The sequence below is a fragment of the Rattus norvegicus genome, chromosome 13 (assembly GCF_021556685.1).
Source record: "Rattus norvegicus strain SHRSP/BbbUtx chromosome 13, alternate assembly SHRSP_T2T, whole genome shotgun sequence".
Lineage (NCBI taxonomy): Eukaryota > Metazoa > Chordata > Mammalia > Rodentia > Muridae > Rattus > Rattus norvegicus.
This window is the reverse complement of record NC_141546.1, coordinates 86,464,824-86,491,018: the sequence shown is the minus strand read 5'-3', so window position 1 is coordinate 86,491,018 and position 26,195 is coordinate 86,464,824. Positions and strand designations below refer to the sequence as shown.

Below are 26,195 nucleotides of genomic sequence, written 5' to 3'. Positions count from 1 at the left end.
ACGGGTGACCCGTGTACGTGTTTTCTTTCAATTCCGCAGACCTACGCCCGATATTCACACACTGGCAGCGCAGGCACCAACAAGCATCCACATTGCCTGTTACTCAAGGTCAACGGAAATCCAATGCCCTCTCCTGACACCTGTACACACACACACACACACACACTTTAAATTTTTTTTAATGTATCAAGGAGACATAGGAATGGACAGCCCTAATCTCGAATAACCAGGAAGACTTCAGATGTCTTTGGAGTCCGAGTCGTTTTTTTTTTTTAATTTCCCTTTTCATTTTTAGTTTTTGTTTTGAGAAAAGATCTCATGCAGCCCAAGATGGCCTTAAACTTCCTGTTTATCTGTGGATGACTAGGAACTTGTAACCCTGCTGCGTCTGCCTCTGAAGAAGCGCTGGGATCACAAGCGTGCACAACCACACCTGATTTAACACAATGTTGGCTTCCAGCGAGGCAAGCACTTTACTAACCTTACTTTCTCTCCATCCTGAGTCCCATCTCTTGCTGCATGCAGAACTTCGGGATTTAAACAAAATCAATGTGAAAAATAGATGTTTATTACAAGAATTCGTTTCGACACTGTAAAATGAAACCAGAGGTGGCATTCCCAAAGCATACCATAGGCTGGAGAGGGGAACCCCAAGAGTAACGGACTCTCACATCAAAAGGACCCGAGGGGATTGTTTATCTAGTATACTAGAAGGGCAATGAAATCCCACCCCAGCCCCACCCAACTGAAACAAATCCTTTAACTTTAGAATTTCTCTTTTATTGTCCAATTGGATTTTATTTCCTCTGGAAAACTCTGCCCTTAAGTATTTAATTTCCAAAAGCTGCAAGGAACCCAAATGGAAGAGAGAAATGACCGCCAGACCTATCCAGATTCCTACTTGTCTCAAATATTAAACGGCTGGAGGAACTGTCCTTTAGAAGCCTGAGGGAGGGCCATTATGACCGCCAGGCAGGAGAGTGCGTGGACACTTTCTTCCCCAACTTGACTGAATAGCAGCTTCCCCCCCAGCACAGCACCACCTTTGTCCAAGCAGCAGGAGAACCAGGTTCTGATGTCTAGAAGCTTTGCCTTGAGTTAAGAACGGAGTCCTGAGGACCAGCCATGGATTGCTGGGAAGCAGAACTTTGATGTACTTTGTTTATAAAAAGTAGCCTAGAGTCCCTAAAACATTCCCCCACTTCCGACAAAAAGAAGTTTGTCAAATCAAGTTTTTATTTCCAGCAACATCTGTCAGATATAAACACAACCTTGCCAAAGAGCTAGAAAGCCCTTCTATATAACAATCAATTTCAATATAGAATCTCAATCTCACTCTCTCTCTCTCTCTCTCTCTCTCTCTCTCTCCACACACACACACACACACACACACACACACACACCATCAAAGAGACGAGACTATTAACACACACATCTCCTCGATCCATATAAATCTTACAAGGGTCTGTGCAGTAGTTCCAGCCAAATGAAGTGACTAACAGCCACCAGTTCCAGCCTTTTCTCCTTAGATCGCTTTAAATCTTTCTCACTCCAAGTCTCTTGGGAGTTAACCGAGCTCTCCCACCTTGTTCGGACACGGTGTCAGTTTACTTGTATCCAGGAGAATCCCAGTGGCACATTTTGAGACAAAGAGCAGGCTCCAGAGGCTAGACACCTGAGGTCACCATCAAATGCCTCAGCCCATCTTCCTCCAGTCCCCACTCTAGAGCAACTGGCACTCCGCCCGGGGAGGAAAGCTGGGAAGCTAGGCTCAAAGTCCTTATGGAGAGGCCTTTACAGGCAGGTAGTGGTTTTGGGCTCCTGTCAGCCCAGTCATTATTACTGCCTAGTCTAGGACTCTTGTCCAATCCCACATAGGAATGGGGAATGAAAACTTTGTAACTAGTCTCAGGCCACGCAATGGTGGTAAGGAAAGGAGGGAGGGCGGGAAAGAGGAGGGAGAAGTAGCTGATGTTATTAAATTCATATCCTAGCTAGAATAAAAGCAAGGGGTCCCGGGGGACCTAGAAGACATTGAAGGCATCCAGTGCAGCTACAGCCAGCAGGGGCTGGAACTTGTAGCACCTGAGTAAGGCAAGTGGACATGAGATGAGCCCCAGCAGGTCACACCAGGAATGACGAGGTCTGTTTGAATTCTCCCTAGGGAAATAAGACATCCAATCAACTCCCCTGTCTCATGTTGCTCACAAACACACAGACAGGCTAGAAACACCCACTTGATACACAAGGCCCTCCTCAGGGCAGGTGCACTCACCTCACTGCGAGCACTGGGCTGGCTGTAAATGACCTTCTTACCCGGTGCAGTCCTGTGAGCAAACCAGAAACAGGACACACTCAAGCCCTACCAATTAATGCATCCATGCCGACATCAGGGACCACAATGAAGGCCCACTTTGCAGAAAAACTGAGTGTTTAGAAGGAAGGTGTTGGCAGCAGATAGGACAAGTTCAGGAGACCAGAAGTCTAGGTTTCTTCCCCTCTGAAATACCTACTTCTACACCACTCCCACTCCCAGGGCTCAGACCCCACCCGACTCCCACCCCAGCTCCAAACCATGATCTTATGAGAGAGAACCCTGGGACATCACCATGCTCACCCTTTCTTTGTTCCTGAAAAAGAAAAGAAAAATGTGTACTGACAATTCTGAAATTTTACTTTCTTTACAAAATACAGGCATACTATAAGAATGTTTTTGTTTTAACCCCAAGTGTGAAGATCTGGGGCCGATGCAGCGGCCTGTGATTTGCCTCATGCTCTGGTAGAGGCGTGGTTTTACCAGCTCCAGATCAGAATTTGGGGAACTTTTCAGAGGTTATGTAGATGCTAGGGTCCCAAGAGAGGAGGGGTGGGTGGTTGTTGGTTGAACACGGGGATTGGCTGTGGTTTTAGTAGTTATGTTCAAAGAAGAAACAGAAGGAAAGAAACTAGACTGAAGGATTTTTTTTTTTCCTTCTAATTCTTCTCTCCCGTCTATCCTTGCTTCTTCCTATCTCGTGTTGGGGGTGAAAGGGATGGGGGAGTAGAGGGCAGGGGAAAAAAGTAGCAAAGACCAGAACACAGCATAGCATGGGAATCAGGGGGAAGTGGTATGTGCTTTTTTTCCTAGGAACTAGATCGAGTAACCGCGCTCCCTCGGAAGATGGTGCCAGCACATAGGGCATGGTATCAAGGTCCACACTCGGACAGCACCCACAAACCGCACAAGGATAAAGGAACTTCCAGCTGCTTACAGCAGCACGCGCCTATACTCTCAGCGCTCGGAAGGCTGAGGCAGGAAGATCACTGTGAGTTGGGAGGGCAAAGCTACAGGCCAGCCTGGGCTACCACAGACCAACAAGCTTCCAAGGGGCAATACTTACTTTCAAAGTATCCACGGCTATAGGCAAACCAGATGCCAAAAATCAGGAGTCCAAGGAGAATCAGTGTTACCAGGACAGCTGCCACGATGCCCCCCACATTCAGCTCCACTGTGAGACACAAAGGGGAGGTCACTCGCCTTGACATGCAGCTGTGGTGCCGCCGACGATGCCTGCCGTCATTAGCCACATGAAACCCAGCCTCTGACCACACCCCAGCCACATTCTTACTCACCAGCCTCCATGCGTACAGCCTCTGACCTCATGGCTGTCCCATACCCGTTCTGTGCCTCGCAGTAGTATTCGCCACTATCAAAGGCTGACACAGGGTCAAAGACCTAGAGGGAAGAGAACAAATTGGCCTCTTGCTCAAAGAAATCAGGCACCTGTGCTATTCGTTCTCTGACCTTAAGTGAGCCCCGACGCTTCTTCCTGCTCTCAGGGGTCCTAGGACCACCCCCCCCCATCTTCTGCCTCTCCCCTTTCATACCAAATCCCCTGACTTTGGATCGATGGTGTATGAAGAATTGATGAAGGCACGGGTTTTCTTGGCATCTGCTGTAAGCATAGGTACCCCATCCTTGAACCAGGAATATTCAGAAGGAGGGGAACCGTCGTGTTCTGAGCAGGTCAGCACTGCCCTGTTCCCAATGGTGACAGAGGAGGGGATACTGACTGTCGGCTTGGATGGAGGCACTAGGGAGGGAGACCATAAAGAGAAGGTGCTGAATAAAGGGGGGTTTACATGAGTGTGGGTTAGAAACCAGGACGACAGTATTAACCAATCACAGGTGCCACCCGTATGCCCAGTTCCAATCAAACCAGGAGGCTCATCTTTCTATACTCCCACCATCCGTAAGGTCTAAAACTTAACAGTCTGCTATCAGGTTCAGGGAAGTGACTAGCTTTGAGCCTCCGAGAGACCATGTTGGCACATACCAAGCACAGTGAGGTGGATGCTGACCTCCCCGTAGTTCTGACCCCCGTCCTCAGAGACCATGCAAGTATACTCTCCATTGTCTTTCCGGGTCACAGAGCTGAAGGTGATGCCACTGGATGAGAAGGTGACGCGGTCTGCATAGGGAACTGCCGGGAGACGGGAGCAGAGGTGGAAGAGACAGGGTCAGCTGGAGAGCTAAGATGCACGTGTCCCCCAAGATACATTCTCCGTCCTCCACGGAAGGGCAGAACTCAGAACCCTGAGCTCCAGGGCTCGCCCCTACCCCTGGAATCCAGGCGATTCTCAGCAAGTGCAAGGACGAATTACCTGTGATCTGGTTGTTATAGCACACAAGCGCAGTGGTGCTGCCTTGGACGAACTTCCACTCCACGCGGGGTGAGGAGAAGCCAGAGTAGATACAGGGCAACTTGACAGCTGCGGACAGGATCAAAATGGGAGGAAGATGGAACCCCGAAACCACAAGCCAGGATACACGCCATGCAACCCCCCCTTCCCTAACCCTCCCCACAGCTCTGCCCTACTCACAGTCGTTCTCAGGAACCTGGACGGCAGTCTGAGGACTGTACACCGAACCCTTGCCTTGCACCAAGGAGCCTGAGGAAGAAAAAGAGGGACCCCCATCATAAGGAGACAAGAGTTGCTGCCGCATAGTACGAAGAACAGACAGATCTGGGAGATGAGGCTGAGGTCTTAAGGTGAACGGAGGGACGGAGTTAGAGTCAAGATGGTGGGTACCCTAAACATTTTTAATGGGTTCTGTTCTACTAGTTCCATTCCTACGGCCGGGAATACAGCATTTCTTTCAAGTACTTCTTCTATTTTTAATGGCTTCCTCTATGGCTCCCAATACTCTAATTAAGTCCCTACTGTTCCAAAGGGAGCTTCCAGAATGGCATTTCATGGTTCAGAGAAAGCTCCACAAAACACCGCAGCCACTTGTATTTAAAAAAAAAAAAAAATAATAATAATAATAATAATCCTGGAAGAGAGCCAGCAAGCTGGAGGCAAGTCGGGCGGGGGAGGGAGGATAAGGCTAAAACAGAAACTTGACGTTTGTACGTTAGCTGCCTTTCAAGGTGTTTTCAGAGACGTTCCATTGTTTGAGTCTTGAATCCAGCACCTGTGACACGGCAGCAGGACAAGAGTTATGACCCTAATCTTGCATTTGGAACTCAGACTGCGAGTAAAGGCAGGTGCGGAAGATTACACAGCTGGTTGTGAGAAGGGGCGAGGACTAGAGATGATCTCAGATCGCCTCATTAGAATCGCACATTTGCTAAATGAAGAAAAGGAAAGGTTGTGCGGGTTGGGGGTAGAGGCACGAGGAGACAGGAGTTAAATTAACACAGGAGTGGGAAAATGATCAGGGTTCACAGGTAAGACCCCAAACTAGTGACAGAAGACTCTGAACAAACACAGACGCACGCACGCATGTACATGTACGAGCGCATACACCGTCATCTCGAAGTTCAAATTCACACACGGAGAATGTGTTTATTTATAGCTTTAAGTCAGAGTCCCTGGATAAACGCAGACACAAACAGTACAAGCATGCAAATACGTTTTCCTTTATTTGAACACCCCCAGAACTGAATATAGTCTCTTGGCCTGTGAGATTCCTACTTATCTGAAATGTAGGCGTTTAAAAAAGATGATCGCCAAAATCCCGCCTTCCTCCACACCCTCTCTCATCACTGTTTAGAGTCCTTTCTTGGTTTCTGCATTGCTGAGGAACATAGCTAGGCCTAGTGCACCATAGACCTGTGCTTTACCTCTGAGCCACACACCCAGCCAGGCCTTTGTATGCGTTTATTTCAATCAGACACAATCTGGTCCAAGTATTAATTTGTGTCCGGCTTTGTTTGGGAAAGGATCTTACCAAAGACCTGATTGGCTTAGGACTTCCACTTCTGGGGTGTGTGTGTGTGTGTGTGTGTGTGTGATCTATCTTTCTTCCTGGTGTATATATAATCCATCTTTCTAACTCAGACTTGGGAGATCTCTGAAGGATCCCTCCTGTTTCAAATTTCCCTGTACAGTAGGCCACTCTCCCTCTGCCAGATCTTGTAGCTTTCTCCTCTCCACAAGTTGTGGGTGGATCCCAGAAGCTCTCCCTAATAGAGGGTCTCGTATGAGGGGGACGGCATCCCAGTCTGTGAGTGTCTGGCCTGCAGGTATGTGTAACGCTTCGGAGGAGGTCGAAAGAAGGAACCCTTGTGTCCGACAGTTGTGAGCTCCCAAGTTAAGTGCAGGAAACCGAACCTCGAACCCCTGCAAGAGCAGCAAGCTCTCTGAACCCCTGAGCCATCTCCCCCGACCCTCCGGTGTCATTCTTCTGTTTGTTTTGTTTTGTTTTTTCCAGACAGGGTTTCTCTGTTTAGCCGAGGCTAGCCTGAAACTCAATCTGTAAACCAGGCTGGTCTCAAATTCAGAGATCCACCCACCACTGCCCAGCTCAGATGTTACTCTTAAAAAGCCAAAACATACTGATTTATAAATTACTTCTGATACTATAACTTCGCCTATTTCTCATTATAATTTTAATATTGAACTCATACTCTAGTATAACAATAGACCTAGAAATTAAATCAAATAACGCTCATTAAATTAGAAACTCTTCCCGGGGATGTGATTAAAAGCTCAGTGGGTAAAGGCACCTCCCACTTGAGGCAAACATAACCACCAAAGTTTGGTCCCCACAACCCATGTCGAGGTGGAAGAAGAGAATCAACTTGACAAAGTTGTCCTTTGACATTGGCACACATGTATACACACACAAATAATAAATTTAAAGATTAATGTAATCTCTAACCCCAGCATTTGGAAGGCAAAGACAAGAAAACTGATGCAAATTCCAGGCCAGCGCAGTCTACACAGTGAGTTCCAGGCCAGCATCTGAAGGCTCACAAGTCCTCCTCACCTGGATGCTGGGAACCTTGCTCTACAAAGGCTCAGAAGTTTCATGATTTGCCTTCTGGGATACACACACTGTGATGCTTGAATCAGTTTCTCATTAGGAATGAAGGACACAGCTGCTGGAGTGCTGCCTAATGAAGGCCCACAGTTACGGGCTCAGAGCTGGCAGAACACCGTGGTCTTGCCCTAGGACCTGCTTTCTACTAGGGGCAGGAGCGCCCAGAAATCACTTTATGACAAGGCAGAAGGAAGAGGAGTGGTGTAAACCACCACCTACTTCCTAACACCTGAGTAGGACGTGCAGATGGCAGTGAGCCCCAGCCCCTCCCCCTGCCCAATCTTGTTTCCGCCCTCGGCTTTCCACGGGTGCGAATCCAAAGAACACTCCCTAATAAAGTGTCTTGTATGATAATTGATATCTCAGAGTCGGCTTCCCAAGAACCCAATCTGACCCCACCCGGAATAGGAGCAAACACCTTATTAGGCTGAGAGGCAGCCTCTGAAATGCACACGCACACATAGGAACCACAGAGTATGAATTGGTAGCCATTCCTCAGTCACTTTTGACGGTGAACGAAGTTTTTCACCAATCAAGTAGTTAATTAATTAGGAGGGTGTGTGCAGACGCCACAGCAAGAACATGTAGCCCAGAAGACAACGTTCTGGAAATCACTTTTCCCTTCCATCTTGTCAACTCCGTCTCTCGTTTCTGCCACTGTGCTGCATGTGTGTACTCCAAGCCAGGTGGCCCACAAGCTTCCCAAATCTTGCTTTTTTTTTAACATTGGTTCTGGAGATTGCTTACGCACAGGTGCTTTGTTACCTGCTAGGCTCTCCCCTGCCCCCAAGCCCTTGAAATTGTTCTTTTCAAACAATGAGATCAAAAAAGATGTCAGGTCGTGGTGGCACAAGCTTTTAATCCCTGCGTTCCAGTGGCAGAGGCAGGCGGATCTCTGGTGAGTTCCAGGCCAGCCTGATCTACAGAGTTAGTTCCAGGGCAGCCAGGGCTATAAAGGGAAACCAGCTTGAAAAGCCAGGAAAAAAATATCCAGGGATTGTATCACATTGTGGTACAGGAGCCTGCCTTTCCAGCTCCCTCCTCGGCCCAAATGCCTGTTGGCTATGACCCACCTACTCCAAGACTCAAAGTCTATTGTGGGTAGGTGAGATGGCTCAAGCAGGTAAAGTTATTTGTTACCAAGCCGGCTGACTCAAGTTCAATCCCCAGGCCCTACATGGTAAAAGCAGGGAGTCGACTCCCACAGATTTTCCTTTTACCTCCCTCCACGCATGCACACTGACTTAGGTAAGCCCCCAATACACATACAAGCACAACAGAGAATCAGACATAATTTTTTAAATCCAAAAATAAATCTAAACCAGGAGGTGATGACACACACCTTTAATGCCAGCCCTTGGGAAGCAGAGGCAGGTGGATGGCTTTGAGTTCCAGGCCAGTCAGAGATACACAGGGAGACGCTGTCTCAAAAACAAACTTCAGAGTGCTTACAACAGCATCTCTCGGGGGCTGGGGATTTAGCTCAGTGGTAGAGCGCTTACCTAGGAAGCGCAAGGCCCTGGGTTCGGTCCCCAGCTCCAAAAAAAACAAAAAACAAAAACAAACAAACAAACAAAAAAAAAACAACAGCATCTCTCTGACCAACGGGAGGCACCGAATAAGAACTGTACCTTACTATCACCCCATCTAATCACAGGCTTTCCTGTTCACACCTCGCCTTCCCACATCAGCGGTCTCTTCAACAAGACATTTAAATAAGCAGTGAGCGCTACACAAGGGAGGACTGAACCCCAGCTCTCCCTCATGGACACCGCCTACATCCGGACCAATCATTTTCCTGCCCTCTATTTTTCCCCTGGTCTCATCACCCTCACACACATAGACACACACACACACACACACACACACACACACACACACACCACACACACCCCTCTAATTTAACCTCTGACCCTCCTACATACTCTTACTAATGGTTAACTTAAATGGTAAATCAAAACAATGAGGACATTTCATCCTTTCCATTATAGTTTCACATACATACATACATACATACATACATACATACATACATACGTAATCTACTTTTAAAGCCAGGTGTGGTGATGCATACCTTTAGTCCCCCAACATTCTGGTGGCAGAGGCAGATAGATCTCTGAGTTCAGGGCCAGCCTGGTTTACAGAGCAAGTTCCAGACAGAGTTACACAGAGAAAACTTGTCTCAAAACAAACTAGCAAGCAAACAAACAAATACCTCTTTGTTTGGTGATTTCATTTATTCCTCTTGTATGTGGATGAGAGTTTTACCTGCAGATGTCTGTGCATCATGTGTGTACCATGCTCTGAGATGCCAAAGAAAGGGAGTCAAACGTCTCTAGAACTAGCATTGATGATAGTTACGAGCTGCCAAGTGGCCGCTGGAATTGAACCTGGGTCCTCTGGAAGAGCAGCCAGCATTCTTTAGCACTGAGCCACCTCTCCAGCTCCAGTTTCTCTTACTTTTTGTTTTGGGTTCTTTGTTTTTGTATGTGAAAGAGACATGGGCTCACTACATAGCCCAAGCTGGCCCTGAACTCAAAATTCTCCTGCCTCGGGTTCCCCAATACTGAGCTGCAGGGGTATGCTACCCCACATAGCGCCCTTACTGAACCTCACAACACAGAAAGCCACAGAACTGAAGGCCATCAATCAGCCTTTTGCCCTCCTCAAGCTGTGAGTCTGTAGACTGGAAATCCATCTTCTGTCCCAGTTGGAATGGAGCAGGCAGTGGTGCAGGCACAGGAATAGAGTCAGTCACTCAAATGCTACAGCAATCCTCAATGGAGCAATGGAGACAGGGCCACCATTTTCAACATGGAGAAAGTGAGACCTGGAACAGTTAAGAAACCTGCCAAATAAAAAACTAACCAACCTTTAAGATAGGCAGGAGGATCTCTGAGAGTTCCAGGACACCCTAGAATACATAGTGAGTTCCAAGCCAGCCAGGGCTACATAGAAAGAGTCTGTCTCAAAACAAAACAAAACAATGGCAAAAACCAGATAACCAAGCAAACAAGAAGAATGAAAGCTGCCCACAGACCAAAGAACAGTGAATGGTGGCCAAGTTTCAAACCAATACAGCCCAACTGCAAGGTGGTGGTATTCAACCTCATCACTCCACAACCATCTGGCAGATCCAAACCCGTGTCCAGCTTCTGAGGATACCACGCTGCCTAGGGGATAAAATGCAAATATTCGACAAGAGAATTCCAGCCCCATCTGAGCTCTGATAAGCTTCCCATTTTCTCACCCATTCTGCAGCTGCAACCAGCCTGTCCTGCAGCCCCAAACCACTTCCCGGTGGTTTCCCAACCCCTGCCTCTGCCCAAGCAGCCTCTGCTATGGGAAACACCCTTTCCCCTCATTACCTGGTAGACACCGGTCCCTCTTTCCTCTTTCCTGGTAACGACCGGCCACAACCCAGTCCTCTTAGAGACTCTTCCCTAGGCTTTCATTACCCCATGCAAAAGTGCCACTGGAATATTTCTCAAGCCTTTAAGTTTAGCACTTGGGAGGCAAGGGCAGGTGGATTTCTGAGTCTGAGAGCCAGCCTGGTTTAACAGAGTAAGTTTCAGGACAGCCAGGGCTGTCTCTCTTGAAGAGAGAGAAAAAAAAAAAAAAATCCGGAACTCTGCTATTATGTATAAACATTCCCATGACTCTCCAGTAATTGCCCAAACATCAGAGACCATGTCTGATTTGTTAATCTAAATATTACTCAACCACTAGCATAGTGCCTGATACTACATACGTATCAGGTATTTGCTGAGCGGCATGGAAAACAAATTAGGTCATGGCAGACCATTCACTTTATTGTTGAGGTTTATCTTCAAAAGCAAGTCCAATTTTTAAATGGGAAAGGCAGACAGATGGGGGAATAGCAAATGCAGAAAAAAAACAACTTTGTTTCAAAATCCAATCTCTGTAATATTTTAATACTAACATTTTTTTTTTAAAGTTCTGGCTTTAAAACTTTTTAAAAGTTTTCTGGGAGAAGAAAACTAAAATTATTATAGTTGTTCTGTTTGGGATGGAGTCTCATGTAGCCCAGGCTAGCAGGGTAGCCTCCTATTTCTGTACTTCCTACCTTCACCTCCCCAATTCTGGGTTACAACAGGAGTACCCCATCAGGTACGGTTTCACACATCGCCGGTTGTGGTGGCGCACGCCGGTAGGATTTGCTGAAGGAGGCAGAGGCAGGAGGATCACGAGTTCGAGGTTTCACACATCGATGAGGATTGAACCCAAGGCTTCGTTTGTAAATGTTAGGGCAAGCATTCTACCAACATCCCCAGCTCCTAAAACCTAGTATTGTTTTGTTTGTAAGATTTTATTGTTATTTACGGGTGCATCTGTGCATATGCACATGTGCGTGGGTTTCCACAGAGGCTAGGAGAGGGCAACAGATCCCCTGGGGCTGGAGTTACAGGCGGTTGTGAGCCTCCCAACGCTGGTACTAAAAACCCAATTCAGTTCATAACTGATGAATCATCTCTCAAAGCCCTAAAACTTAGACAGAGGTCAGAAGAGAGCACTGGATCCCTGCAACTGGATTTATGGAGTTATGCTAGGGATTGAGTAATTTTTAGATTAACATGGTCTCTGCTGTTTGGGCAATTACTGGAAAGTCAGGGTGGTAAACTATGATGAGGGTACTGGGACCTGAACCCCAGTCCTCTATAAGAACAAATACTTTTAACCTCTCCAGAGCCCTTAGTTCTGTATTTTAAAACCAAAGGGGTTTTAGTTTTATTCTGATGCTTTGGTTTTTTGAGACAATACTTCACTATATAGCCAGACTGTCTTTGAAGTGGCTGTCTAGAACAGGCTGGCTTCAAACTTAGAGAAATTCTCTGGGCCCTGTCTTCTGAATGAGTGCTAGAATTATGAGTGACTGCTTGAGATTGCTTGCTTAACCCCACCTCTCCAGACTACAAAGTAATTTTAAATGTAATCACCTTGAAACAATATTTACCTTCTCTACCCATAATTCCCACTGTTTTATAAACAGGACTGAGGGCTGCACCTGGGATGTGATGACCCTGCAGGTGTTGCACACGCAGTGGCAGAGGCTGGTCCCTGCCTCTAGGGGTGTGTACGCTGGTACCTGCAGACCTCCACAGAAAGGACAGAGAGCCAAGAGTAGAACCAGAGCCAGAAAACCTTCTAACACAAGAACCAAAATAGCAAGAGGTGGAAGAGAGAAACGCCTGTGGCTGGCTGTCTCAAGTCAGTGGGGAAAGAAAAAGGGAAGTAAGAGCTACAAGAGGGCAGGAAAATTCACCAGGGTCTCAGAATAAAGTCAGACATTACCAATAAAGTCAGTCAGTATCAATAAAACACGTTATCACCCTCGTTCATTTATGGTTTTAACTCAAGCGAAAGCTAGTCACACGACGTACTTGGGATGGAACAGCGAGAGTTTAAGGAGCTCAAGGCCAGCCTTAGCTACTTGGTACAGCTGAAGCCAGCCTGCCTGCACTTCGAAAGCCAGGTTTCGAAGACAACAAAACGCCACAACAAACCACAAATGAGAACTTCTGCTCTCTTACTCCCAAAGCACTCGTCTTCACTACTTAAAAAGTGGGCTTTATTGGGGGTGGGGTGTTAGGAAAAAGAGATGAATCCATTCCCAATATTGTTTTCATGGCAAGAGGAACCAAAACAACAACAAAACTTGATGTACACTCAGTCAGCAGAAAAGGAAACTTGTTGAACAGTCCACTGCTTTGGAGGTAAGCTCCAAACAGGTTATGTAGTTTGGATTGCACTGTTTCCCAAATTCTCAAACTTACACCCTCCCGCCCAATACCTCAGAGGATGTATCCGGAGACAGAATCATTAAAGCGGCAACAATGTTAAAATGAGGTTACTACTGGATACTTCAGGCCCACTCAACTGGTCTCCCTATTATAGACAGAGGCACAAAGAGGCCCACTTGGAATGTGTGGCACGTGAACACAGTGGAACCGGCGGGCAAGGAGAGAGGTCTCCCAGAGAACTCTTCCACTCAGTGCCTTCCTCTTAGACTCCCAGCTTCCAGAACTGTGAGAGCTACGCAACCTGTGATCTCTGTTGTTACACCAGCCCTAGCAAACCGCACAACAGTCCTCTGGCTTCCATGTGCACCCATATCTGCACACCACATGCACAAAAGAGGTGTGAGGACATACCTGCCCAGAAACATATCAGCTTGCTCTACGTGACTTCATCACATCCGAACTGTAAACACTGAGCGTGACCAGGAGAGCCACCGACTAAAGGAAGAATGTGAGCGAGCGTTTTCTGAATATTCACTGTGCCAGATACTCCAAGCCCTTTCATGATTTAATTCATCTAATTTTACACTAATTATATGAGACAGATACAATTATAGCTCTCATCTTTAATGAGGAAGTGGGGCACAGAAATTAATTTGTTCAAGGTCACAAAACGAGTGGGTGGCAGAGCTAAAATGGTAATCCACCATCACCTGGCTCCAGTACATGATACTGAATCAATCAACTGCTCTAACACACATCCTCCCCACCCACCCCACCACCACCCTATGCATATTGACTTTTGTGTGTGTGTGGATATGCACAAGTCAATGTGCCCATGTGGAGCTCAGAAGACAATCTGTGGTACTCTTCCCTTCTACCACTTGATCACAGAAATCAAGGTCAAGTTGACAGGTGTGGTTGCAAGCCTCTCTCTACCCGCTAAGCCTTCTTGCTGACCCTGTTTTTTAGACAAAATTTCATATATAAACCTACATATGTCCACATGACTCATGTTTTAGAGAGAAGGGGAACCCTTAACATTTTTCTCTTCCTTCTGCAAATGAAAATAACAAATGAAGTGGCAAATGTAAAACAAAACAAAACCAAGCCCGGCATGATGGCCCACACCCATAATCCTAGTTACTCTGGAGGGAGGAGGATCAGGAGTTCAAGGTCACTCCTCCTTAGCTATGCAGTTACAGGCTAAGTCTGGGCTATATAAACTCCTAATCTTAAAGGGAAACAAGCAAACAAACAAAATAACACTGTGGCATCCCCAAATCCAATTTAGATCCTTTTGAACTGGCCTAAAAAACATCTCCAAAATATGAAATTAACAAATGAAACGATGCCCACACCCGCTGCTATGCAGTCAGTGCTCACCTGGAATTCACAAAGGGCAGCCTTCCTGTGGCTTTTCAGTACCAGAATTAAAAATAAAATTTATAGGGATGGAGAGATGGCTCAGCTGTTAAAATGAGGTCCTGAGTTAAATTCCCAGCAACTACACAGTGGCTCACAACCATCTGTAATGAGATCTGATGCCCTCTTCTGGTGTGTGTGAAGACAGCTACAGTGTACTTACATATATAAAATAAATAAATAGCTCTAAAAAGAAATAAAGTCTATAAATAATAAAAATAGCCCAAGCATATAATTATGAAATCTCTAAGAAGAATTCCACTTGCAGTCTCCAATATCTGAGCTCTTCTGCCCCATGTTCTATATTTCTGTAATAAACAAGTGTATCTAAAATATTACAGTGGTTCTCAGCCTTCCTAATGCTGTGACCCCTTAATACAATTCTTCATGGTGTGGTGATCCCCCCCACACCGTAACATTGTTTTTCATGGTTACTTCATAACTGAAAATTTGTTACTGTTATGAATCCGAATGTAATGGTCTTAGTTGACCTCTGTAACCCAAGGCTGAGAAGCAGACTCAGAGGAAAGAGGAGCTAGGAAGGTCTTGGGAAACCAGGGCAGAAGGGCTGCTGTGAGTGCAGGCCAACTTGGACTGCTGAGTGAAACCATGTCTCGAAACAAGAGGGAGGTAGGGAGGGAGGGAGGAAGGGAAGGAAGGAAATCAGATAGATTACAAGAAGAAATATGGCCAAATAACTAGGAGAGAGACAAACAGAAAGCCAGAAAGAGGGCCGGGGCTGAGAGTGCAGTGTGGTGATAGAGGCCTTTCAAGGCCCTGCGGTCCATTTCCGGCTCTACGAAAGGAGGAAAGGGGAGAGAAAGACAGGAGAGAGGGAGAGAAAAACAGGAAGAGGAGGGGGAGACGTACCCAATATCAGTTAACAGTGGCACACTGTATCAAAACGGGAAGAATATTCAAATAAACATTAAAGGTGAACTGAGGTAACAGATGAGGAAGAAATGTGAGCTTCGGAGAGGAAAAGGGCACAGGACACCAGAGCACAGATGTCCCTGAGACACTGAGGACAGAAAGCAGGAAGGCAGGAGGACATGAACAGGAAATGGGGACAAGAGTTAAAGAGTGAGGGAACAGGAAATACAACAATCACAAAATACTAACAAGTCGGTCTCCAAATATTTCCTTAAGAGAGATGATTTCCTTTACACACGCACACACACACACACACACACACACACACACACACACACCACTGGGTTTCTGTAGCCCCTGGATTGTCCAAAGCAGTCTGTACACCATGCCGGCCTCAAACTTTTGGCAGCCCTGTTTCTGTTTCTAGGGTCCCGGCATTACAGGCATGTGCCCCCAAGCTGGGCCTGAGAGACTTTTTCAAGAGAGCTGGTAGTCAGCCTATCTAGCTGGTATGCTCTCCCCACCCCCAACCCTTATCCTCAGGAGATATAATCCACGATGTTCTGCCAACACCCCAAGCCAAAGGTAGTAATGAACCCAGAGCTTTTCAATGGTTTTCCTTCCATGTGTACAAGTATGGCAAAATGTAATGCATAAGTTAGAAACAATAAAAGATTAGTAACAGTAAAAAATGTGGGGCTGGGGATTTAGCTCAGTGGTAGAGCGCTTACCTAGGAAGCGCAAGGCCCTGGGTTCGGTCCCCAGCTCCGAAAAAAAAGAACCAAAAAAAAAAAAAAAGTATGTACTATTAATAGCACGCTATGGTGGTATAAAGGCTTCTTGTGATCCCAGCACTTAGGAAGGAGAAGCAAGAGACAGGGAACTCAAGACAGGGCTCAGCTACACAGCGGGCTCAGCTACACGGCGAGCTGAAGGGCCACCCTGACTGCATGAGACTGCGTTTCAATATTTTCAATCCCAGACTGACCACAGGCAAACAAAACTTCAGACGTGAAGACCAGGACGTGAACTGATCTGACTATGTAACTAGGTCTGGAGACCACAGTCGTCTAAGAAGTAATAGAACAGCCGTGGCAAAGCGCTCTTCCAAATCAAATCTTCATGCTCGCACAGCTACCTCCCCAGACTCTCATCCCATCTCACAGATGAGGAAACTGAGGCTTGGAATAGTTGCCTCACAAGAAGATAAGGGTCTTAGGCCTGGCCGATTCTTTTGGGTTTTGTTTGTCCGTGTGCTTGCATTTATTTTGGCAGTACTGGGGACTGAGCCTGGGACCTAAGTAACAGAAGGGTCCTATCACCGAACTACCCCCAGCCTGGATCTGTCCATGTCTATTATTATTATTATCATTATTATCATTATTATCATTATTATTATTATTACTATTATTATTATTTTGCCTGTAAGTATGCCTGTACCATCCACATCACCAACATATGCCTGTCGAGGCCAGAGAGGGTTTCAGATGCCCTAGAACTGGAGTTATAGACGGTTGTAAGCTTCGGTGTGGGTGCTAGAATCAAATGCACGTCCTCTGGAAGAGCAGCCAGTGCTCTTAAACCCAGAAGCCATCTCTTGCCAAGTTCGTCCACTTCCATGTATGAGGTTCCAAAACTCAGCAGCCCAAACAAAGAAAACCCATCTACTCCTCAAGGTCTAGTTCAAATGGCCCTTAAACCCTCTCTGTCCCCATCATTAAAGGTAAATTTAAAGATTAATATATAAAACTAATGTCTTGCTAAATAGAATGGGAAAGAAAAAGAAACAAAAATATCTCCATAAAAGGTAAATGTCTACCAGGCTGGAGAGATGGCTCAGCAGTTAAGAGCACTGACTGCCCTTCCAGAGGTCCTGAGTTCAATTCCCAGCAACCACATGGTGGCTCACAACCATCTGTAATGGGATCTGATAGCCTCTTCTGGTGTCTCAAGAGTAACAGTGTATTCATATACATAAAGGAAATAAATTTTTTTAAAAAAGAGTAATTGGTTAAATTACAGCATAGTATACAATACAACAGACCTTGTTTAAGGTTTTTGTTGTTTGTTTTTTGAGACACCATTTCTCTGTATAGCCCTAGCTGTCTTGGAACTCACTCTGTAGACCAGGCTGGCCTCAAACTCAGAGACCTGCCTGCCTCTGCCTCCCAAGGGCCGGGATTAAAGCGAAGGAAGCACTACCACCGCCCAGCTTGGGCTTTTACTGTATGCCGTATGAGTAGCGATCCCTCATGGACGCCTAGAATGAACGAGTAGGCAGTGCCTGACTTCCAGTAGGAGTACATGTGGTTTTTCTCTATAGTCCTGTACCTTCCCACTTCTCTACCTGGAGCAGGTCATCACTCTTGTTTTTGAGAGTGAGTCACTCGGCAGCACAGACAGGACTCTGACTCACCATCCTCCTGTCTCAGGCTTCCTGGTACTGAGATTATAAACAAAACCAACACTTCTACCACTTTAGTTTTATGGGTTTTTTTTGTTTTTGTCAAGATTTATTTGCTTATTTTTATGTGTATGAGTACATTTTCGCTGTCTTCACACACACCAGAAGAGGGCACCGAATCCCATTACAGATGGTTGTGAGTCACCGTGTGGTTTGCTGGGAATCAAACTCAGGACCCCTGGAAGAGCAAGCAGTGCTCTTAACCACTAAGCCATCTCTCCAGCCCCAGGTTTTTTGTTTTGTTTACTCCCCACCCCACCTCCCACTTTCTCTTTCTCCCCACTTCACCCCACAGCTTAGGGACTGGAGAGGTGGTGGCTTCGCAATTAAGAGAACTTACTGCTCCTGCAAAGGACCTAAGTTCAGTTACCAGCCCAGCCATGTGGCTCACGACGACTGTACCTCTAGCTCCAGGAAATCTGATGCCCAATTCTGGCCACCTTGGGGACCCAAACATATATGCTCATCCACACATAAATAAAATAAACCAATAAAAACTATGAATAGAGGCAAAGACGGATAAGGCCCATTCCATCAGTGACAAATGCGCATAACAATTCCTTATGAATTATTGGTCAGGCAGTCCCAGGGGCCCCAAAACTATGAAGGGCATTCCCATGGTTCTTAGCTGCCCACCAGAACTGGACAGTAAGACTCCACTGTTAAAAGACACAATATTCTTTGGTTGCAAGGCATAGAAAGATCAAGCTGGAGATGAATTAGAAGTGTCCTCCCTGCTGGACTTTGACAAGCTGGAAGGTACTAATGTAGGCGACTGGAAACGTAAAGTGATCCACGGTGTTTCTGAGCTGAGGACCTTGTATGCTAGAGTCCCAACGTGCCAAGCACATCACCCACTGATGTAATAATGGTACAGCCGTTACAGGAACAACCAACTACATCCCGAGTGCACCAGAAGGCCACTCCACAGAAGGGAGGTCATGCCCAATGCCACACACTCCATCAAAAGAATAGACTGGGGTGGTCACAGGCCACAGGCCATGAGACCTGCTGCTCTAATTTGCTAAACGGACATGCTATGCAACGGCCTCCTAACTGTTTATATTAACCAAAGAAGCTTCCTTTTTGCAGTTGACGGTGGTTAGAGTCTTACAACGAATGGAGACACTGAAAATAAATGACTACTGGGTGTTCATCTCTACATGGGACATCTACATCAGTCATCCCCGTCAGGGCTCTGAGGCCATCACAGGAAGGGGAGTGGAAAGAATGTGAGAGGCGTTGAGCTGGTGAGACATGTAGAGGCACTTTCTCCCAAGCCTGAATCCAATCCCCAAGTCCCACATGACAGGAAGTGAAAAGGAACACTGAACAGCTCACCTCGGCACATTACAATCACACACATAGACACTCCGACAAGTAAATATAATTTTACAAGTTGAGTTTTCAAAGCTGTACTAGGTGGAGGACGCGGAGGAGGGTTATGAAAGGCTGTCTTCTAGGCAAGGCACAGCTGTTTCACTCCATCTGAGTTAAGGCAGCTTAGCTGTGTTTGTCTGGACCCACTGAGATCTGGTCAGGGATGGGGAGGAGCTTCCGGTCTCTTAGCACTCCCTCAGCAGGAGAAGCGGTCAAGGGGGGGGAGGTGCCACAGCTGCATTACTCGGGAACCAAGAGCTAGTGTCACACCCCTCCACCCGCAAGGCCTTGGTTAAAACTCAGTGGATAAGGGGTTGGGTATTTAGCTCAGTGGTAGAGCACTTGCCTAGCAAGCACAAGGCCCTGGGTTCGGTCCCCAGCTCCGAAAAAAAGAAAAAAGAAAAAAAAAAAAAAACCAAAAACAAAACAAAACAAAAAACTCAGTGGATCACAAAACAGAAACAAAATCAGAGCTGAGGGTCAATGAGAGAGTTCAGCAGGTAAAGAAGTAACCCCGTCTGGCTTGACCACCTTGGTTCAATCCCATGGGAGGAGAGTCAACTCACACACGTTCTTCCCTGACCTCCACACACAGATGCACATAAAAAAAAATAAATAAATAAATAAAAAATAAAAAAAATGTAGTCCTAGGCCGGGTGTGGTGGTGCATGCCTTTAATCCCAGCATTTGGGGTGAAGTAGCAGGCAGATCTCTGTGAGTTCAAAGCTAGCCTGGTCTACAACAAAGCGAATACCAGGACAGCCAGGGATGTTACACAGAGAAACCCTGTCTTTGGGGGGGGGGGGGGGGAGGACAAAAACAAAAAAGAACAGAAAAAAATTTTCTTTTAGTCCTTAAAGAAAATCAAAGGAAAGTTGTGAAATCTGGAAGGGAATTTGCTGGGAGGAAAGGAGAACTGTCAAAGAAATTGTTTACAAGTCCGGCCTCCAGCGTGCTGACATTACCAACCCCATGCTACCACACCCAGCACAAAAGTCACTGCCTGCCTTTCACTCCCAACTTATTCTGTGCTTTTGTTGACAGCCCCGCGGTATATTCCAGTTGGGGATCCAGGGATCCGGCTTGTATCTTTCGGAAACAAAGAAACAAGTCGGCTTCAATCCTCCTCCCAGACTCTAGCTGTGGATCTTCTCTGAACCTCCACCGAGACTTCAGATACGGAACAGAGCGCCCCACACCCCACCCCACCAACCATGTTTTTGGACACGAGGATCCAGGCCAGGGTAGGCCCGGCTACTTCCTTCTACTGTTTTAATAGGAAGCCCTTTGTTTTCTCTTTATACAACATCCTGTTAACTATTAGAACATTCCTCAAGGTACTTTTATGCCAATAGTTTGTTTTTTTAAAATAGAAAGAAGGTGAAAAAGAGAGAAGCCAGCCAGCCAGCCTAGCCAGCCAGTCTCTGGTTCTCTCCATGAACACCACTATACCTCACACCTAGGCCTGTGAACTTCTGAAGATGCTCTCAATATAATGAACGGAAACTTTCTAGAGGTTGGAGTGACTGGATACAGAATGCCTGGGAAATAGGAAGACTGTGTGAGTCCTAATACAGAGCAGGCTCTACACTCTGAAGATGGCAGAAATTGATCATGGTGGGGGTGGCTTTTACTCCATGGCTCCCTCCTGCTTTTTGCAGACTTTCCAGTTTTACCTGTTCAGACCCCTCCCCCATCTCTCCCACTGCAAAGGACAGTCAGCCTGCCAGGACAGTACTCACTCAAGGGACCTGGCATCAAACTTCCTGCCAGCCAGCTGCTTCCTCTAGTCCCACCCCCACACCGTAAAACAAATGACACGAGCTGGACTTTGGACAGAAACTCGGCTTATCAGGGAGTCCCAGGCAGATGAATTCAGAGTTTCAGTGCCCGGAAAACCCCAATATGCATTTGTTCATGCTGCTACCCACACCTCCTCCCAATCCTGAGAAACTTCTCATCTAACCTTTGCTTTGGACACACCACTGAGCCTGGGGGTTTGGGGATTCCCTAGTTCCAATCCAAGAGATGTAAAACTCACACCCCACTTACTTCCTAATTTGCCACATAAAATGTGTGTAACACTTCAATCCACCTTTGGGGGTTTGGGAGAGGGCATGTCAGTACCCTCCCCTGTGAATTCCAGCTGCGTAGAGGTTGGCAGATCCAAGCAGCCAAGGGTCGGTCCCTTATAATACCAGAGTGTAAAAAACAAAGTACGGTCCAAGTTCTGTGAGTTCAAGACTAGCCTGGCCTACCCAGCAAATTTCAGGCCAGCTAAGGCCACACAGACCCTATCTCAAAAAGAGAAAGAAAGAAGAAAAGAGAAAGAAAAATCTTCAATCTATATTACGTAAAAATCAGGATATAATCTAATGCACACTGTAAGCCTTATTATACATTTGCATAACAAGAACAGTAGAAAAAGATACATGAGAAACTCTGCCAGGTATAGTTGCCGGGGCAAGAACAGAGTGGGAGTGAGCTACTCCACCCTTTGATAAGATTCTGAATCTCAAACCCTATCACCCAACGCAATTTTGAATAAACCATTTTTGGAACCACAGCAGCTCTGCCCAAAGGAGAAGAAGCTGGGGTTCCATGACAAGCCCAGGTCACAAAGATGCTTTAGAGTATCACTGGTGAAAGCCTTCAGAGCCAAGCCTAGCCTGGCCCTGCCCAGCATTTCTTCCTCCTAGGAGTGGCCACCCACTAGTTTCTAGCTTCAAGAGAACCATTCTTTCCCCAGGAGGAACCAGTACCATAACTTACCAATCCACAGTTTTGGGGGAAGTCTGGCCCTGACTAACCAGCTCTGATGAAAACCCAAACCCAGGAGAAAGAGAAAGGGGGGGTGGGAGGGGGAGAGAGAGAGAGAGAGAGAAAGAGAGAGAGAGAGAGAGAGAGAGAGAGAGAGAGGGAGAGGGAGAGAGACTGACTGACTGCGTAGAAAATGTCAGCATTCCAACTCTGGCTTAATTTCCTCCCTTTTGGATACAATAAAAGTTGACCTATCCGCTGGCCCCTGCTTGTAGCTGAATCGTTTCCAAGTTCAGGTTCTGGTTCTCTAGGGAATGAAATGCAGCATTCTGGGTGACCAGTCACACCCTCCAGGTTCAGCTCTCCCAGCCTGTGGTCTGTGTATCCTGCCTGCGTATCTCAGGCTGGAGCAGTCGTCCACTTAGCAGGCTGGGCTCGTACTTAACTATCTCCCCCTTTCCCTTCCTCCCTGACGGCGGAGCCCATGGTGAGAAGTAACTGAGGAAGAAAAGGGCACTGGAGCAAGCTGTTTAGGCTTCACACTAGATGTCCGGACAAGAGCCCTCTCTTTAAAACTTAGTAATCATTAAATAAAGGCCCCGCCATGAGGAGCTTTCCTGCTTCCTTTGACCTCGTCTAGTTAAGGGCAGCATTCTGGCACCCTCACAAAATCCGAAGGGGTAATAACTGTGCAACAGTAATCCCTTCATGTATGTGTAATGTAACCATTAACTCCATTGATCCTCCAGGCATTCGGAGGACAAGTATTATTACTTCTGTTTTATAGCAAAAAAGACTGAGCTACTAGCCTAAGGTCCCAAGGCAGAGAAAGAAGCAAAGCCAGAAGAACTCCTGATGAGGTGGCCAGCCCCGACATTTCCATCCTCATTTGCACTACCCAAATCACTCCTCTCCCCCAGATCTAACCTGATTTAAAAGTTGCACCGTGCAGTGTATCCTTCCACCCACCGCCACCTGTATGCGTTATTCTCCCTAGGACCCACTGCCCTGCCAAGCAGATGCACCACCTCAGGCTTCGTTTGAACCATGGCTGCTTGCTCAAAAGGATCTTGTCCCAATCCTTTCTATGGTAGTGTGCGCTAGAATCAATATAGGAAATTAGGGGAAGAGGAAAGAAAGGAGGGAAGGGGTTGGAAGGAAGCAGCTCCAGGAGTTTACAGAAGCCTAACAAGTGCAGTCACTGACCCACGGGAAACAGTACACAAAACAGGAATGTGGGTGTGGCTAACAATCTAAGATACGAACAGAATGAAACAAGTGGCGATGGGCAGGGCAAAGAAAGGACGAGGCAACTAAGAAACATTAGTAGAGGCGGCTGATTCTGAAACAGTAGTTTAGATAGTGTTTGTGCCTGAGATGCTGCATTCCCAGGAATGGGAGCCCGAGGACTCTGGTTCCAGCCGCAGCGTCTTGTAAACTGGAAAGGCCATTTCCTCTCTCCAAGCTCATTTCCTTTTTCTATACGGTGGAGAAGTCGATTCGCCTATTGTCTAGCCCACTTCAAGGGTTTACAGTTGTAATGAGAAACAAGGGATCGATCGCTCCATCTTGGGGAAGGAGTCTTATTTTTGCTCTCCAAAAAGGTATCAAAGCGAACAGCCTTTAGAAGACAGCAATACTGACTGTAATGGTATATTTCCTTTACCTTCTCTAAAATACGAACCTTGAAGAGAAACAGATTCGTACAGAACACATTCTAATAAACAACACTCGAGAATCAGACAGAGCACACCCAAGTCCCTGGGTTTGGTCCTCAGCTCCGAAGGGTGGTGGCGGGGAGATGAGACAGATAAATATACAGGTGCTGACATACACTGACCAAAGGAACAAACCAACCAACCTCACACTCAACCTCATACAAACACACCTCGAGACAGTCAAGCCCCAGCATGCGAGCCTGGTTGTTTCACAGGAAAAGGAGTCGACAAAGAAACAAAAAACTCTCATTCCGGGCAAAGGGGAGGGCAGAGTTCTGACTCTAAGGAAATCTAGCCAACCAATAGACCTACTCTTCCCTCAGGGAATCCTCACTCAGTCAACAACCTTAATTAAGGACTTCTCGCTAGCTCTCAAGAAAGGAATTCTGAATCGGAGAAATTTAGAGAACTCATTTCTTCTGACGCCGAACCACGGCATTAATCTACAACTTAACAGGAGGGAGAGACCCTTCTACAATAGCCAGGAAAAGAAACCTTCCCTACCCACCGCCCCCCTACCCATTACATTTCCTTCTAGGACACTTGAGCCAAGGGAGTCCGGGTGAGGCTCAAGGTTTCTCTGAAACATCCGAGGATGTCGGAGGGGCAGGATAGACCTTCCCAGGAGCATACTATGGAGGGGAATGGCTAGCTAAATAGTTGGGTGTGGGAAGGGTCCTTGGGTCGTTAGAGGAGACCCAGAACCGTGGACCCTCCCGGTTATTTTTGGTGCTTCCGCAGAGGAGGTACTCCCGGCGCTGAGTGGGAGGTAGGGTCACAGATCACTGGCTGGAGGAGGGGAGCCAGCCAGTCTCCATGTGGGGGAGGGGAATGGAGAGTGACCAGACCCGGGCAGAAAAGTGGACTCCTAGGGAGAGGCAGGCAGGCAGGTTCCTGGGACTCCTCCCTTCCCGTCGGCGCGAGGGAATCGCCCTCTTCCAACCTCTCACCGGACCAACCCACTCCTCCCAAAACTCTGGGAACTCACCCAGGATCATAGACGTGAAGAGAAACAACAGTTTGCTCCCGGCTTTCCCCTCGGTGCCCATTACAGTTTCAATCCCGACGCGACGGGCGCCGCAACTCCGCTGGGAACAGCTTCGCTATCCACTGCGCTGGGCTGGACTCTAGCAGCCAGGTTAAGCCCGGCTCGCCTTTCTCTCCACGCCCGGTGGGCGGCGCCCGGCTGCCCGGCGCTCCGATTGGTGAAGAGAAAGGGAGCTCCGAGGAGTGACTCACCGTACGCAGGTGCAACCCCGAACTTTCCTCCCTCTTGAGTCCGATTGGTGGCTTTCACCTCTAGAGACCTCCGGTTGGCCCAGGAGACTGTCGCTTAAAGAAACTAAGGCCTCCCCTTGGACAGGTAAGAGCATCCCGATTGGGCAGCAAGGCATGCAGATATAGCCTTTCTGACTGCCCTGGCTCCTGATAGCTATCTCTAAAGAGGAGGTGAGTAAGGTCACTGCCTGTGAGATGCAGGAATCCGCTTGGTTGACTTCTCTTCCATTACTTTTCTATCTTATCTTTTTTTTTTTTTGGTTCTTTTTTTCGGAGCTGGGGACCGAACCCAGGGCCTTGCGCTTCCTAGGTAAGCGCTCTACCACTGAGCTAAATCCCCAGCCCCTCTTCCATTACTTTTAAATTGCTTGATGATGCAGAATCTTTGGTCCCCTCCCCCTTGGTAAGTGAAAAACACATATTAATATGGGAAGGTGTAGGAAGAGGGTTGAGACAAGAGAGATATCGTGACTACCCCAAACTGCTCTCAAAAAGAAACCTAAATAGATGGATGCAGGAAACATCCAGATAATAAAAGCTGACCGACACTTTCTGGGAGAACCGGAAATATGTCTTTTATACATACACATACTATGTATGTCAGTAGCTCCTTTGCTGGACCTTACACTTGGACTAACTTTTGTTGTCTAGACCAAGGCTGGCTATGTCGCCAAGGCCGGCCTCAAACTGGATCTTCCTATAAAAAATGGCTATCCCAAGAGGTGGGTAGGTACTGGAAGACTGGAGGCTCAAGGCCAGTCTCAGGTATCTAGTAAGTCGTAGACCAGCCTGGGATTCATGAGATACTATCTCAGAAAAGAGAAGTGGGGGGGAGGGGGAGGGGGAGGAGGAAAAGGGATGGTAGAAAGGGGGGGAAAAAACCAACCTAGTGTTTTATGCTTGTAATCCCAGCACAATAAAAGACAGGGGCAGGAGGATTAGGAGTTTAAGTCTATCCTTGACAAAGCCTGTGCTACAAGAGACCCCATTTCAAAAACAGAACAGGCTGGAGAGATGACTTTGCAATTAAGAATGCATGCTTATTAACACACTGCTATTATTGGTCTTTTTATATAAATATAAATATATATATACAGATATATAATTTGAATTTTTTGAAACTTTACCTGTGCTGTCAACTTTCGAAAAAAGTATCCCCGTTTACTGTGTTGAGTTGGCACTGTACAGAAATTAACAGCCATATTGGTCTAGAAATGTTGAACTTA

General features: G+C 46.9%; 1 protein-coding gene across 3 annotated transcripts; it reads right to left on the bottom strand.

The window, feature by feature from the left end:
- Positions 1-1,218: 1,218 nt before the first annotated feature.
- On the bottom strand, positions 1,219-24,823 carry F11r (F11 receptor). Of its 3 annotated transcripts, NM_053796.1 has the most exons (10): positions 24,680-24,812; positions 4,864-4,932; positions 4,645-4,752; positions 4,317-4,463; positions 3,868-4,073; positions 3,613-3,715; positions 3,381-3,488; positions 2,618-2,630; positions 2,276-2,327; positions 1,219-2,160 (listed from the first exon to the last, which is right to left on the bottom strand). In NM_053796.1, the coding sequence occupies exons 1-10, from the start codon at positions 24,738-24,740 to the stop codon at positions 2,125-2,127; spliced, it is 903 nt and encodes a 300-aa protein (NP_446248.1). In that variant the 5' UTR covers positions 24,741-24,812; the 3' UTR covers positions 1,219-2,124. The 3 variants fall into 3 exon arrangements, 2 of the variants coding, with proteins under 2 accessions (NP_446248.1, XP_087435974.1); XR_015635055.1 differs by having other exon boundaries at positions 2,276-2,630; positions 24,680-24,823; XM_087579848.1 differs by lacking the exon at positions 2,618-2,630 and having other exon boundaries at positions 3,377-3,488; positions 24,680-24,823.
- Positions 24,824-26,195: the final 1,372 nt, after the last annotated feature.

Excerpts from the sequence above, each read along its gene's own strand:
- F11r (NM_053796.1), bottom strand. The coding sequence starts at position 24,740 with ATGGGCACCGAGGGGAAAGCCGGGAGCAAACTGTTGTTTCTCTTCACG. Across the intron at positions 4,933-24,679 it reads CTTCACGTCTATGATCCTGG|GCTCCTTGGTGCAAGGCAAG; the intron begins GTGAGTTCCCAG and ends TTTCTTCCTCAG. Across the intron at positions 3,489-3,612 it reads GGCTGTACGCATGGAGGCTG|TGGAGCTGAATGTGGGGGGC; the intron begins GTGAGTAAGAAT and ends TGTGTCTCACAG.